Genomic DNA, 13,460 nt, shown 5'->3' on the forward strand with positions numbered 1-13,460 from the left:
ACAGACAGACAGACAGACATGACTTGGGCCCATAGAAATGTGACCCAGCTGGCACATAAATGGGTGGAGGCTGTTTCTAAATTGTTGCTTTAAATTTTGCCAGCATAGCTTCTGGGCTGGTAGTTTTGTTTGCTTTCTAATATATTTTTGACACTGCTTATTTTCAGAGGCATGCCACTGAAAATTCCCATTGTCACTCCTCCCTGAGGCCCAGCCCAGCGTATCCAGGGACCGCAGCAGGGATGAGCACCCACAAGGCCAGGCTGCCCAGCGGGAGGGCCTGGGGTGAAAGGCAGTTTCAGCGTGGACTACCTCACAAACATGTGTTGACCTGTCTTACTCTGTAAGCCGAGACCCAGCGACGTGTCCCTCTGGTTTCCGTTCTTTCTGTTTCTTCATTTTTATTGCTACTTCCCTTAAGAATAGCTTCAGTGAGTATAAGGCCAAGCTAACGATTTCTCTTTTGGTCAATAGACTTACATTGTTGACGTCCATCTGTGTCCAGTGTAAAGACAGAGGAGGGAAGCCCCAGGTTAAGGAAGTAGCTGGCCGCCTTTTCCCGGCTGCGTTGGCCACATTCAATGTGGACTAATTTGCAGATTGTTTGTATGCATTAAAAAAGGAAACCCTACCCCTTACGAAGAGGCAGAACCCTGTATCTGCTCTATCTCTGCTCGTATCTGCACCAGGAGACATGAAAGCCAGCTAGCATTTGAAAATACTGGGTTGGGATAATGTTTTCTCTCTCTCTCTCTTTTTTTTTTTTTTTGAAACACCTGGCTAATTTAATATACAGTGTTTACACTTCATTTTTCTGGCAGTGGGTTTTCTACGTAGGTGGCGGAGGACTTCCTGTAAGTTTTGCAAGCTTCAGGGCAGGAGAGTTGCAATAGGTACCCTCTGTGGTCACAGAAACACAAAGGGCCGTTTCCTAACCCCCTGTATCTACCATGTGTGCAGGTGGATGCTGGGTTCTGCGTGGCGTGTCTGAGGGACGTGCACAGGTATGTTAATGACATTTAATAAGAATGCCGTTTTTAGGAATTCCAAATATTGAGCCTTGCAAAAAGACCATCTTTCCCCTAAATGCGTGCTCCAGGTCGGAATTGCTGTCTCCAGTACCTCCTGGGTGAAACGGATGTTTCCAGCACGACAGAGCTCAGGAAGAGCCTGGAGGCGCGTCCTCTGCTGGGGTTCAGAAATTTCAAAGGATGGAGGTTAGGGCGGGAGGAGCTGTGGGCGGGCAGCCTTGAGGGAGGAGGAGGATGGAAACAACAGGTTCAGAATGTATCTCTGCCCCTGCTGAGCTCTGGCGTGGGTTGAGAATGCGAATTTAGGAAGACAAGTTCTTCCTAAGCAGAAAGTAGGCTTGGGGAAAAGCTGAGGCGCTGTTGATCTATATGGGGGTGAGGGCGTGCATTTGGGGTACAGATGCATTCAGTAGGCTTTACTTGGTGAGGGGGGTGTGTGCTGTGGGGGACAAGTACGACCGGGAGGAGGCAGTTTCAGAATTGGAAAAGGGGTGGGGTACGGATCAATTTTGCAATTTCCAACAGTATCCAAGGAGATTTGTGGGTCGTTGAGGGAAAGGCGTCGTGTGCTTGGAAGGTGGAGAGATGCCTCTGTGGGGAGTAGGAACCTCGTGCAAAGGTGGGACAGGAGCCCTGGGCTCCAAGGTCGGGTGCCCAGCCCCTGGGCGCTGTTTGATTTTCACAGCGTCAGCTCCCTGGCCTTCCTTCGCCTGCCCGCAGAAGACAGGACATGCCACTGGGTGCCAAGGTCTTGGGCTGCTTTCAGCTCCAGAAACCGGTGACCCCTTCCTTCCGGCATTCGTCTCATTTCACAGATGCTCCAGGCTCAGGCAGAACAAAGCCACGAAGCCCGGGCTGGGGTGGGGCGTGGGCCGTCGGTGAGCGGTCCCTCCGGGCGAAGGGAGGCCACACGGCCACCCACTGTGCCCTCCTCCGCGCCCCATCTCCGAGTCTGGCCCGGCAGCGCTGCAGCACAAATGCAGACCTCAGTCTTTACCTTGCGTTTCAGGTCACTCTGATTGTTTGCAAAACATGTTCCTTTTTTTTTTTTTTCCTTTTTTTTTTGTCACTTGCCAGTACTTGTTCTCTCTGTGAGTACAACACAGACAAGTCCTGAGGGATGTTGTGCTGCAGTGGCTTCTGCGCCCTGGCCTCCCGGGCCCCCTGCTGGGGATGAGGAGGCTGCGAACTCAGGGGACAACTCTTTCTTTGACATGAAATTCAAGGAGGTTGCTACAGAGCTTACTCCTTTGAAGAAAAAAGGGGAAAAAAAAGATCACTCCACATTTTCAGATCCTTGTTTTCAGTTTATTTAAGTCCAGGAGTTTGGATAAGATTTTTGAAGGTGAGATGGGTGCTTGAGAGCTTTTTTTAATTTTTATTTATTTTTATTTATTTTTATTTTTATTTTTTATTTTTAAGTGACTCGGCTAGTTTGGGGCTTGACAGTGTTTACAGAAAGCTGACTTGGGAAGCACGGCCATGTGTTCCAAAAGTTGCCATGTGCTGATCCCAAACACACGTGCTTCACGGGTACATGCCCTGGGGCTTCCAGGCAGTTGGGCCCCTTTGTGATTTTAGGCTTTTGTGCACATGGCTTCAGTCTTCAGCCCCCCGGGTGGCACAGGAGGGTCATCCTTGGCTGTGGTTTCCAAGTGCAGAGCTGCCCTGCTTGCTTTTCTCAAGTGCTTCCTAATGTTCTTCGATCTTTTGGGGTTCCCTTGCACCCTGAGACTCACAGCAGCTCACGTTTGGGGTGCAATTTAAAAATGAGGACGTGGGGCGGGGAAGGTGGCTCAAACAGGAAGGGAGGAGAGAGTCACCTGCGTGGCCCGCCACCAGCCAGGCTGCCTGCACGTCAGTCCCCCACCTGGCTGATGGCGGTCAGGCCGCAGTTCCGGCGGCAAATGGGCGGTAGTGTCTCAAGGACAAGACTTGACTGTCCGCCCTCTTCCTCAGCTTACCATGGGCTTCGTCATAGTTTGCGTCCCGTTCCAGGTTTCTTAGACCCCGAAGTGATGTTGCGTCGGCCTCCAGCCATATGATTCACCTTACAATTTGGGTGAGACCGTGGGGATAAAAGTGAACACCTGAAGTCCGAAATGAGGCTAGATGTTTAATGGTCCCAAGTGCAAATAACAGTTTCCTCTCCGATGTGTCCTCAGTAATAGAGCAAAGCAGCCGGCCCTGGTGAGCCTGTCTCCGTTGGACATTTAAAACTGAAGCGCGTGTTTTCAACGAGCGTTTTACACGTGAAGCGCCTGGGTTGGCATTTCAGTCAAAGCCAGTTTGATCTATCATTTACAAAAACAAACAAACAAAAACAATAAACGCAACGATTAGGGTTAAAAAAAGGAAAGAGGAGCCTCCCACTTTGGGATCCTTTGTTCAGCCTTCGCAAAGTGCGGACCTGGGGTTTCTCCCGAGTTGCAATGAAGGAAATGATTGTTTCCAATGTGATTAGATTTGCATGGCCTTTTTTTTTTTTTTTTTTTTTTTAAGGTTTGAAACTTTTGGGCTAAAAATTTCTACCGAAATAAATGAGATGTGATGTGTGTGGTCTCCACTGGTGAGCATGGGTGTATGCAGTAGGCATCTATCAGTGGCTCTGATACCTTGGTCAACACCAGCAAGGCTCGTAAGTGCTCAGAAACGGGCCCTAACGCCGGTGTTAAGAGATGCAGTCAAAACCACCAAGCCAGACGCCTCTCCCCTGGAGCCTCCTCTTGCACCAAAGAGCCCCCCATGTGTCCCGCCGGGACACAGGCCTGCCTTGTTAGGAAGTCAGAGGAGTTTAGGAGCCCACAATACCTCACATAACTCTGTGTACAGTAACAGAGAGTGGAAATAGGGCTGTAAGCACGAACCACCAGACAAGTTTTAAATATAGAATACTCTCTCAATTCCACTTCAGTTAGTCATGGAGGGACAGTGTGAGTTTTATAAACTTATAAGGAATATACAAACAGTTCCCAATTTAAAATAACTTGGAGTAATTTTTAAGTGTGTGAAGAGTATTTTTTCCACCCTGTCCATTTAAGCCTCTGTGACAGGCAATAGTAAGTGACTGGGTGTCTTTATGTGGCCATGCCTGGTGGTCAGTGACAACACTGGCGAAGAGTTTCAGCAGACTCACCCGTTCTGGTCTGGCTGGGTATCTCAGTCAAGTTAGCATGCGGCATCCGTACTCCACAGCTGTGGGTTCGATCCCCAGGCAGGGCACATAAAGAAGCAACCAATGAGTGCATAAGCAAGCGGAACAACAAATCAATGTTGCCCCCCCCCAATAAATTTTAAAAATAGAGTCACCTAATTCTTTGGGGATTTCTCTCTTCTTCTCCGTCTCCTTCTCCCCCTTCCTCTCCTTTTTCTTCTTCTTTTCTGAGAAACACTAAAAATAAAATAACATAAAAGCAGGATGAGGGGATGTGAGCGGTGTATGAGAGACACTCTCTGTGTCCTTGGTGAAGATGTGGACACAGACCCCGCATCACATTACCCCCTGGCTGAGCAGGAATACCCCCAAATATTCCTCCTCCGGGATTTTTCTCCCACTAAAACTTGTCTCTCTTTCCCAAATTTGCAGTAGGCTTTGAATACGAATTTGGAAGAAAGAATTTGGGGACAATTTTAGAATATATTAGAAGAGTGGGATTTTTTTGAAAAAGAATATTCTGTTTTATAAAAATAACAGGAGTGGGAAGTCAAATCCCTTCTTCCCCTTCCGACTCTCTGTCTTGACTCATTTCCTCCTTCCTCCCCGCCGTCTAGGAGACCTCTCCGTGATGTAGTTGCAAGTTCGTTTCTCAGGCATCTCTTCCATCCACGTACTAACCAGGCCCGACCCTGCTTAGCTTCCGAGATCAGACGAGATCGGGTGCGTTCAGGGTGGTATGGCCATAGACTCGCAGGCATTTCTGTAAACATCAAGCTCATTGGTGTGTTTTTTCCTCCATCTGGGGAGTAGGTAAGAGGGTTGCATAGTGATCTTTCCCCACAGATTAGATAGGGGAAAAAATCTAATCTCTCAATATCAGAGGAGAACACCATTGAGTTCATTTGACAGCCTTCAAGTCTTTCTTTCCTTAAAATAAATCTAGTCTGTGAAGATTCTGGGGTCTCAGAGGACCTCTTCACCAACTCCCCACTGATGTACCCGTGGTTTTTATCACAACACAAAGAGGGAGGCTGACGGGCCACCTGTGGATCACAAAAGTCAAAATTTAAGAAAGAAAATAAAGTGCAGACACACGCCACAACACGGATGAACCTTGAAAATGTTATGCTAAGTGAAAAGAGCCAAATACAAAAGCCTATGAAGTGTCCAGAACAGGCAAGTCTGTCCGTAGAGACAGCAAGTAGATTAGTGACCGCCTAGGGCTGGCGGGGTGCTGGGGGTCAGGAGGTGGCTTTTCTTTGTGGGGGGAATACAGTACAAAAAGCCATGAACTTGCATACTTTAGATGGGAGCATTGTATGTGAATTATATCTCAAATAAGCTGCTAAAAATATATGAAGGAAGAAAAAAGTCATAACCCACAGTCAGCAAAACGAGCAGCTCCCCCCGAGGAAGATCCCTCAGCCACCTCTGCCTGGCACTTGGTTTTCGGTGTTTGTTGTAAGCCTGCTTTGTGCTCTTCCCATCCATGGCCGCTCACTCTTTACCCTCACTAATTAGCTCTTGAAATTTTTATTTAATAACGGTGCCATCACGGCTCCCCTCCTTCGCCTTCTCGGGTGCCTTTGTTTCTTTTCCTGCTTTCTCAATACTCCGCCCAACTCCGCTTGTCGGATCCCGGAGACCGAAGCGATCCAATAAGTATTGTCTGGAGGTGATTATTGCTTTTGTTCACTAATGAAATGTTCACAGATGCATTCAGTGGCCATTATGACACGTTTCCCGGAACCTCTTGGCTTCCCATGTGCAGTAGACGGCAGGGCTGTCCTTGGAGCTGACTGTTTCTGTGAGCCTCGATTCTATGGCGTGTTCGGTGCCCACCCAAGGGAAGGTGCAGCCTGTCTCTCCCTCCCCCCACCCCGTTTTCAGTCTTGCCGAGACCCACAAATTGGTGCAGGGCGTGAGCGCTGGCTCCCTAAGCTCACGAATGAGCTTGTTTGGGTGGAAGGGTTCTGCGGGCCATTGAGCCTCCCTGGGTCTCGTTGGTCAGTCCTCCTGATAGCACAGCCATTTATTCATAAACAGTCCCATTTGCCCCATAGAATGTACCCATGACGAGAGCTGCTGCTTCCGTCGTTTCGAGTTAGCAGCGACCCTGACTGATAAACCTGACAGGCCTCTGCCTTGTAATCTGTGCTGGAAAAACGTCCTCAAAGGCTCTGTTTGCCATAGCTCAACACATAAGGAAGCCTTACTTAGGCGCATACTACCTCCTTAATACCACCTGGACACTTGAGCCTTTTTCGGAAGGTCACGTTTTGTGGGTCTTGTCCTTCCTTTCGTCCAAGTGGCATACCTTGGGGGGAGGAGAGTGAGCCAGGACTTGTGATTTCATTTTCCCTGATGGATGCACATTTAAAAAGTGTCATGAGAAGAACCCCCTGGCCTTTTCCTTTAGACAGCAGGATGTGGCTGAAACATGGCGCCACCGTAGAACAGAGCGGGTGCAGAGGCGGGGACCAACGTACGGACAGATCTGAGTGCGAAGCCCAGGCTGACAGCGGAGCAATGATTCAACTGGACAGTTAGCAGCTCCGGATAATTGTTAAGTCTCCATGCCTCCACGTCATTGTCTACAAATGAGGATAATGATGCTGACCCCGTGATGCTGTTAGGAAGTCAAATAATGTCTGTGAGATACTGTATGTGCTGTCAGGCACATGGAAGATGCTCAATGAATAGTAACTTTCTGTTAATAAAAAGTCCCGTGTTCAGACTCAAAGGGCACTCACCTAGGGGGCACTCCAAGGGCAGCGGTGAAAGAGAAGGCAGGAGTTGGACGTGCTGGGAAGCTCGGAATGAGCTAGCCCGATGGGACGATGATAGTTATTTTGAAAATTGTTCCGGGAGACCCCAAGCACCCTGCCTTGGTCCAGGGAAATCCCCGCTGGTCTCTCAGTCCCCTTGTTCCACACCGTTCGCACTACCTCTGCTGTGTGGAGTACGGGAGGGGACAGCCGTGTCTGCACGTCTGCATGAGCCGTGACTGAATGAGGCATCTGGAGGGGGACCCGACCGACCACGTTGGAATTTAACGGGAGCATTTGCGACTCTGACCCACACGAGAGAGCAGCCGCCTCACCTGTGCACCAGGTTCCTGAGTGAGGCCTGGGGAGAGCTGTGGAAAGTGCATTCCTGTCGGGGGTCCGGCGGGCCTTGGTCACGGCCGGTGTCCTCTGGCCGCTGGGGCAGCGCTCTCTCTCTAAGGTGCCCCGCCGTCTTGTACCTGCCTTGTCTGCGGGACCCAGCCGGGCCCCTGACCGATAGGGCTGATGCGTGTAAGACTTGGAGGGAGCCTTTCTCGCCTGCTCGCCTGTGGCTCAGTGCTCTGTGGAGGACAATGCCCACTTCCTCGGGCAGGGGACTTGGGGGTTCAGCTGACGCAGCTGGGCTCCCTCTCCTCCCTGCCCTTCCCGAGGAGGTCTGATGGAGTCGGCTCTCTCTTGGCAGGGCACGGGAACTGATCATTTCTCCGGGCCCTGTGCCTCCCCGGTGCACTCTGGGAGTTGAGAGGCACTTTCCCAGAGTTGCCAGCAGTTCATTTCGCTTTCATGCATCACGACGTGTGCCCATTAGGAAAGGTAACCCCCATTTTACAGGGGACAGCGATGTGTCACCTAGGGCGACCCAGAAATAACCAAGCTGTCCCTCAGCCAGCCTGTGTTTTGACTCAAAACTGTGACCTCATTTGAACATCCATGAACTAGTTCTATCCTTCAGAAATGATTTGGGATAAAATTGTTTCCACTTTTAAAAATTATGTGGCTAAGTGGTCCCTTTTCTATTTTTTTTTTTGTTCCCCGTCAAGAGGTTGAGTTCTCCATCTTCTCTTCCAGCAAAGAGATTTATTCTCGTACGCTTTTAAACACGGTTTCTCTGAGGCCAAGGTCGTGAACGAACTTACTGGCGAGAACAAAAATAAATGTTTGTTAAAAATCTTAAAAAAGAATTTAATAGGTGCAAAGACTCCAGAGAGGAAGGGCGTTAACAGCCGATGCATGTGACTTTTCCTGTCCCTACAATGAAGAGAATGAGCTTTTAACGTGGTGTCTTATTTTTACGTGACTGTGACCCCAAACCAGTCCTTTTAGTGGTAGGTGTGGGACATGTCGTTTGCTTTTCCAGCAGTTTAGATAGGCTTTTGTTTTTCTTGGTGGCCATGATGAGAACGCCAATGAATAGAAAGATTTCATGGGTAAGATTAGTATGCCTTTTCCCCCTATGTGTGTATTAGTTGATAGCAGCTTTCATTCCCCTTTTTAGTTCTACTCCTGCTTGGTGTACCCCTTCCTTGCGGAAGCCAGGGAAGAGGCTCCCTTCCTTTCTCCCACCGCTCCGTAATTGGAAATTTGGTAACTGCACTAAATTTAAAGTTTTGGCATTCATGTGGAGCATCCATCCATCTGCTGGCGAGACACACTGCCCGGGGCTTTTCAAGAAATCCCTTAATAGTCCTGAACACTAATAATATTTATATACATTACGATGAGACAAAATTTACAGCAGGCTTCTGGGGCTGGCTCCAGGACTCGCTAATCCCGGACTTGCGCGCGTTCCCCTGCCGGCCTCCCAGGGTCCTGCGGGCTGTGCGGCAGCCGCCGCGTACGGGCCCCCACCCCGGAGCGGCCGGCTTTGCCCGCCAGCAAACCAGGCGCCTCTCCTTTGGAGCTCCCCCGCTTCCCTGTCGCATCTTCTTCCCTGGAGTATTTGATGCATGTTGTGCTGTGTTGACGTCAGGTGACCTACAGGAACTCCTTGACTTGTGACCCCTTTAAGAGGAGGTGTCCTGTCTCTGAAAGACAGGTCTTCCCTCCTTCAGGCCGCCCTGAAATTCCTTTGCAAGGAGCTCCCCTCGATGAAACAAAGCTCTGGCTCTGCCCTGTGGTTCCATGTGACACGCCCCTTGGGGGAGGGGAGGGTCTCTGTAGACCACTCCCCGGAGTCCAGTGGAACGGGGAACAGACGGGGAATGCAGACTATATCTTTGGGCGCTTCGTCACGTATCTGTGGGTTTATTTTTCTCCTACTGCAGATGCCCACCATTTGCATTTGTGTGTCACCGACTCCCAAGCAAAGGGCACCCAGACCTTTTATTTTCTGTTCTGTGAACTGCCCTTGCGTGTTTGATGCTCCGTGAACAGCTGTGCGGAGGGAGTGTCTGTCACCCGCCATTTTCTATAGCATTGTATTTAAATTGTAGGTGGGGGGACAGGCTGGGGGGCAGGGCCCGAAGACCTTTGATAAGGATACCCGCAGACGCAAACTCTCCCACGGCCATTTGGTAGACATGCACAGCATCGCCTTCACTTGCATTCTAGTCTGATCATTCTTAACATAATTGGGCATTAGTGCGCACTAAGGCTTTTTACGATATTTCAGTGAGGGAGAATTAAGACATTTGAAGTGCAGAATGGGCAGATAATCCGCCTTGTTCGCATGGGGCTGCTACATTATCACACGCACCTCAGGCAGCCTTCCGAGGGGGGTGGTATGACCCCCGTGTGACAGAGGAGAATAGAATGACGAGGTCATAGAGCTAATAACCCGGCCAAGGCCCGGCAAACAGCCAGTGCAGAGCAGAGGCTGGACTTTACCCCCTGCTCCCCTGACTCACAGTGCGGAGTGTCCCCCCGGCCTGGATGGAACCCGGAACGGGCTCTGCAGCGCTGCCATCGTGCACCGAACTGGGTCGCAGGGCCCAGTGGTTTTCCTCTGGGGGACTTCCCGTGTGGTGGATGGGCGCGGTTTTGGTCACGGGACCCCTCGGGGAGGGGATGACCCAGAGGACTGGCGGGCCCAGGCGAGGGGCTCGCCGGCTCCGCCCCGTCTCACCGCCGTCCCCTCCGCCCCACAGTGTGCCCGAGCGCGTGCGGGAAGCGGGCCTGCACGGAGAGCAACGAGTGCTGCCACCCGGAGTGCCTGGGCAGCTGCAGCGCGCCCGACGACGACTCGGCCTGCGTGGCCTGCCGCCACTACTACTACGCCGGCGTCTGCGTGCCCAGCTGCCCGCCCAACACCTACCGCTTTGAAGGCTGGCGCTGCGTGGACCGCGACTTCTGCGCCAACATCCTCAACGCCGAGAGCAGCGACACCGAGGGCTTCGTGATCCACGACGGCGAGTGCATGCAGGAGTGCCCCTCGGGCTTCATCCGCAATGGCAGCCAGAGGTGAGGCCCGCGGCCTGGGGGGCGCGCAGCCCTGTCCGCGGGAGGTGGAGGGGCCCTGCCCATTGGCACGTCGACGGGGCGGGGACCCGGGGGGGGGCGGGGACCCGGGGAGGGTGGGGGGCGGGCCCACCTGGAAGGACTGGCCACTGGCAATTTTTCTCCCTTTCTCCGCCCCCAGTCTGTTTTACATTTCGTTCTGGAAGTGGGCTGCCTGGCCCTTTGCACCTGCCTCACTGGCTCAGGTACCGCAGGGCACCTCTCCCTGAGCACTTGCTTGGGGGCTGCCGCCCAAACAGGGGAGCCTGCAGCACCAGCCCCATGGAGACTTTGGGGGCGCCAGGGGGAGGCAGGAGAAGCCGCGCGCAGCCTGAAGACATCTCTTTGTCACCAGCAGGCATCCTGTGTCTTAACTAGCAGTTGCGAAGCCCAAGCAGTAGCTTAGAAGGACCTACACTTTCCCTCAGCACCTTCTCCTCTCTCTCACCTGCTTTTCCTTGACCCTTCCCTTCCGTCTTTCTCTCTGTCCCTCATTTTTCTCCCTAAATGCTGAGACTTCACTAGGGAAGCAAAGAAGTTCCTTATGGCAACAGGCATCCCTCCATGCACGCCAACTGGGCTTTCATAGAATTGTTGTTGCTTTAGCTTAAAAAAAATAACAACCACCAAGGCTAGCATTTTTAGACTTTGTAGAACTATAACGCTAGAAGCACAAGAAGATCAGAGCTTGGGGTGGCCCGTTGCTCCTCTGGAGCCAAGCGGGGAGCTCAGGGAAGGGCAGCTCAGTTGTCACGGGCCTCTGTCATGACTGGCACCAGGCGACCCTCCGTGCAGGCTCTCCCACAAATATAAAACACCGTTCGAAAAGTGAACGCTCCTGTTGAATATGATGTGAAACGCTCATGCCTTTATTGCATTCTGTGTTTGTGAGCAGTTCCTTTCTTTTTTTTAAAAAATATTTTATTTTTTTTTAGAGAGAAAGGAAAGGAGGGAGAGAGGGAAACAGCAATATATGGTGGCCTCTTGCGCGCCCCCTACTGGGGACCTGGCCTGCAACCCACACATGTGCCCTGAGTGGGAATTGAAGCGGCGAACCTTTGGTTCACAGGCTGGCACTCAATCTACCGAGCCATACCAGCCGGGGCAAGCGGTTTCGATTAAGTCTTTAGAAGAGGGATTCTCATTCCTGTGTCATATCTGGAGGCATTGCTCATACCATAGGTTTCACTTTAAACCAAAGGTAAAACTCACATTAGCCCAGAATGTTGGATGTAGAGCCACTTCCTTCCTGTTATAATTTCTATAACCATTATAATAATAAAATTTATTCTAAATACTTGAAAAAGATAAATGTGCCAAGGCTTGTATGAACTGTGATGTGTCTGTAATCCACCCAAAATAAGCCTAACACGTTTTGCCCACGTAGCACGAGCAGCCTTAGAAGATGACAGGGCTTTGCCAGGGCGCGGAGCAGCCTGGGACCAGACAAGGCTCAGCCGCAGTTCCTCCCGGGGCGGGGGTCGGAGGGCCGCTGCTCCGTGAACGGGGGTCATGCCACCTTTGCCCCATGGCTGCATTTCCCCGTGGTGTCGTGGGCGGACGGGGCGCCGTGCATTTCCACAGTATGTGTCTCCCACTGTGGTGCCTTCTTCGGAGAACTGAGCCGTGGTCCCCCGTCCATTCGTACCGCCTCTTCCAAGCCATGGGGGTTGCTCTTCCACTTGAAAATAAAGCGCCCTCAAGAAAGAATACCCCCCCTCAGCCTGTAAGGCCTATGGAACACTTAGTTTAAAACATTCTTAATACTGTTTATTCCCTCTTGGTGCTAGAATGGAGTTGAGGAAGCTTAATCTATAAACATAGAATCAGAGCGCTTCCTTAGGAAAACACTTTAAACTGCCGCCTGATTCCTAGGTGTCTTTTTCTTCCCCAAACATTTATTTATTTTATTATTATTTTTTACCCCCTTTAAAAAATTATATTTTTCAACTACAATCGACATTCGAAGTCCTAGATATTATAGCAAAAAGTATTTGGTTCAGAAATTGCTGTTTGAATGTAATATTGGGGGCAACTTGAACCTACATAGGACCCGGAAGTTATGCTCCTGGACAGTTGTCCCAGAAAAAGGAAAACTTGTGCCCACACAAGAGCACGGACGACGTTGTTCATAGCAGCTATCTTTGTAATAAATAGCCCCAAACTGGGGACCCCTCGGCTGTCTCACACTAGGTAAATGGCTAAGCAAACGGCGTGCGCCCACACCAGGGAGTGTGATTCAGCAATAAAAGGGCACAGAGTATTGAACTGCAGAGCCACTCGGGTGGATCTCAAGGATGTTGCCCTCACGGATATTGCTCTCATCTTAGAAGGTCATGTACCGTATCAGTCCATGTGCATGACATTCTCAAAATGACAAGTTACAGAGACGGAGGGGAGCATAGCGGGTGCCAGGAAGGAGCTGGGGACGTTGAGGGCGGGTCCCTGAGTGGGTGATCTTGGTGGACTTCCTTTCTCCCCTGCCCCCCTCCTCCCTTCCTTCGGGGAAGGGAGGGAGAAAGGGAGAGAAACATTGATCGGTGGCCTCTGATGTTAGAGACACGGGAACTCTCCTTTTCTGTGGTCAGCCCTGTTTCCCCGAAAAGCTTGCCTCCCATTCTCCCGACACGAAGCAGGAAAATACCAGGGAAATTTTTGCTCGCCTATAAGCTTTTAAACAAAACACAACGCTGCATCTTTACCTAAGATGTGCCATAAAATTCCGGCACATGGGGGGAAGGACATTAATGAAAACAGCAGTAATTTACACTGTTGTCTTGAATGCTTTTTTTTTTAATCTTCCTAAAGTTTAAAAGATCCTCCAATGCTTTTAAAAAAAGAGCATTGGAGGATCTTTTAAACTTTAGGATATAAATGTAATGGCCCTCCAACTCACCATCCTATTATTTACACATCCCATAACGTTGTATCATTTATTCAGTTTGGAAATCACCTCAACTTTTGATCCGTGCCCTGCGGTTTAGCAGCCAGATCAGCGTTTTGCTCGCTGTTTCCTAAGTAGTGGCAGGTGAGCAGGACCAGGACCCG

General features: G+C 50.7%; 1 protein-coding gene across 2 annotated transcripts in view; it reads left to right on the forward strand.

Moving 5' to 3' along the window:
* Nucleotides 1-13,460, forward strand: part of IGF1R (insulin like growth factor 1 receptor) — a 221,624-nt gene that overhangs the window by 164,773 nt on the left and 43,391 nt on the right. For both annotated transcript variants that reach the window (XM_054561955.1, XM_054561956.1), the window contains exon 3: nucleotides 10,064-10,376. In XM_054561955.1, the coding sequence (XP_054417930.1) occupies nucleotides 10,064-10,376 (313 nt within the window). The remainder of the gene's footprint in view (nucleotides 1-10,063; nucleotides 10,377-13,460) is intronic.

The sequence above is a fragment of the Pteronotus mesoamericanus genome, unplaced genomic scaffold (genome assembly GCF_021234165.1).
Source record: "Pteronotus mesoamericanus isolate MK-2021 breed Mesoamerican mustached bat unplaced genomic scaffold, CSHL_Meso_final scaffold_582, whole genome shotgun sequence".
NCBI lineage: Eukaryota > Metazoa > Chordata > Mammalia > Chiroptera > Mormoopidae > Pteronotus > Pteronotus mesoamericanus.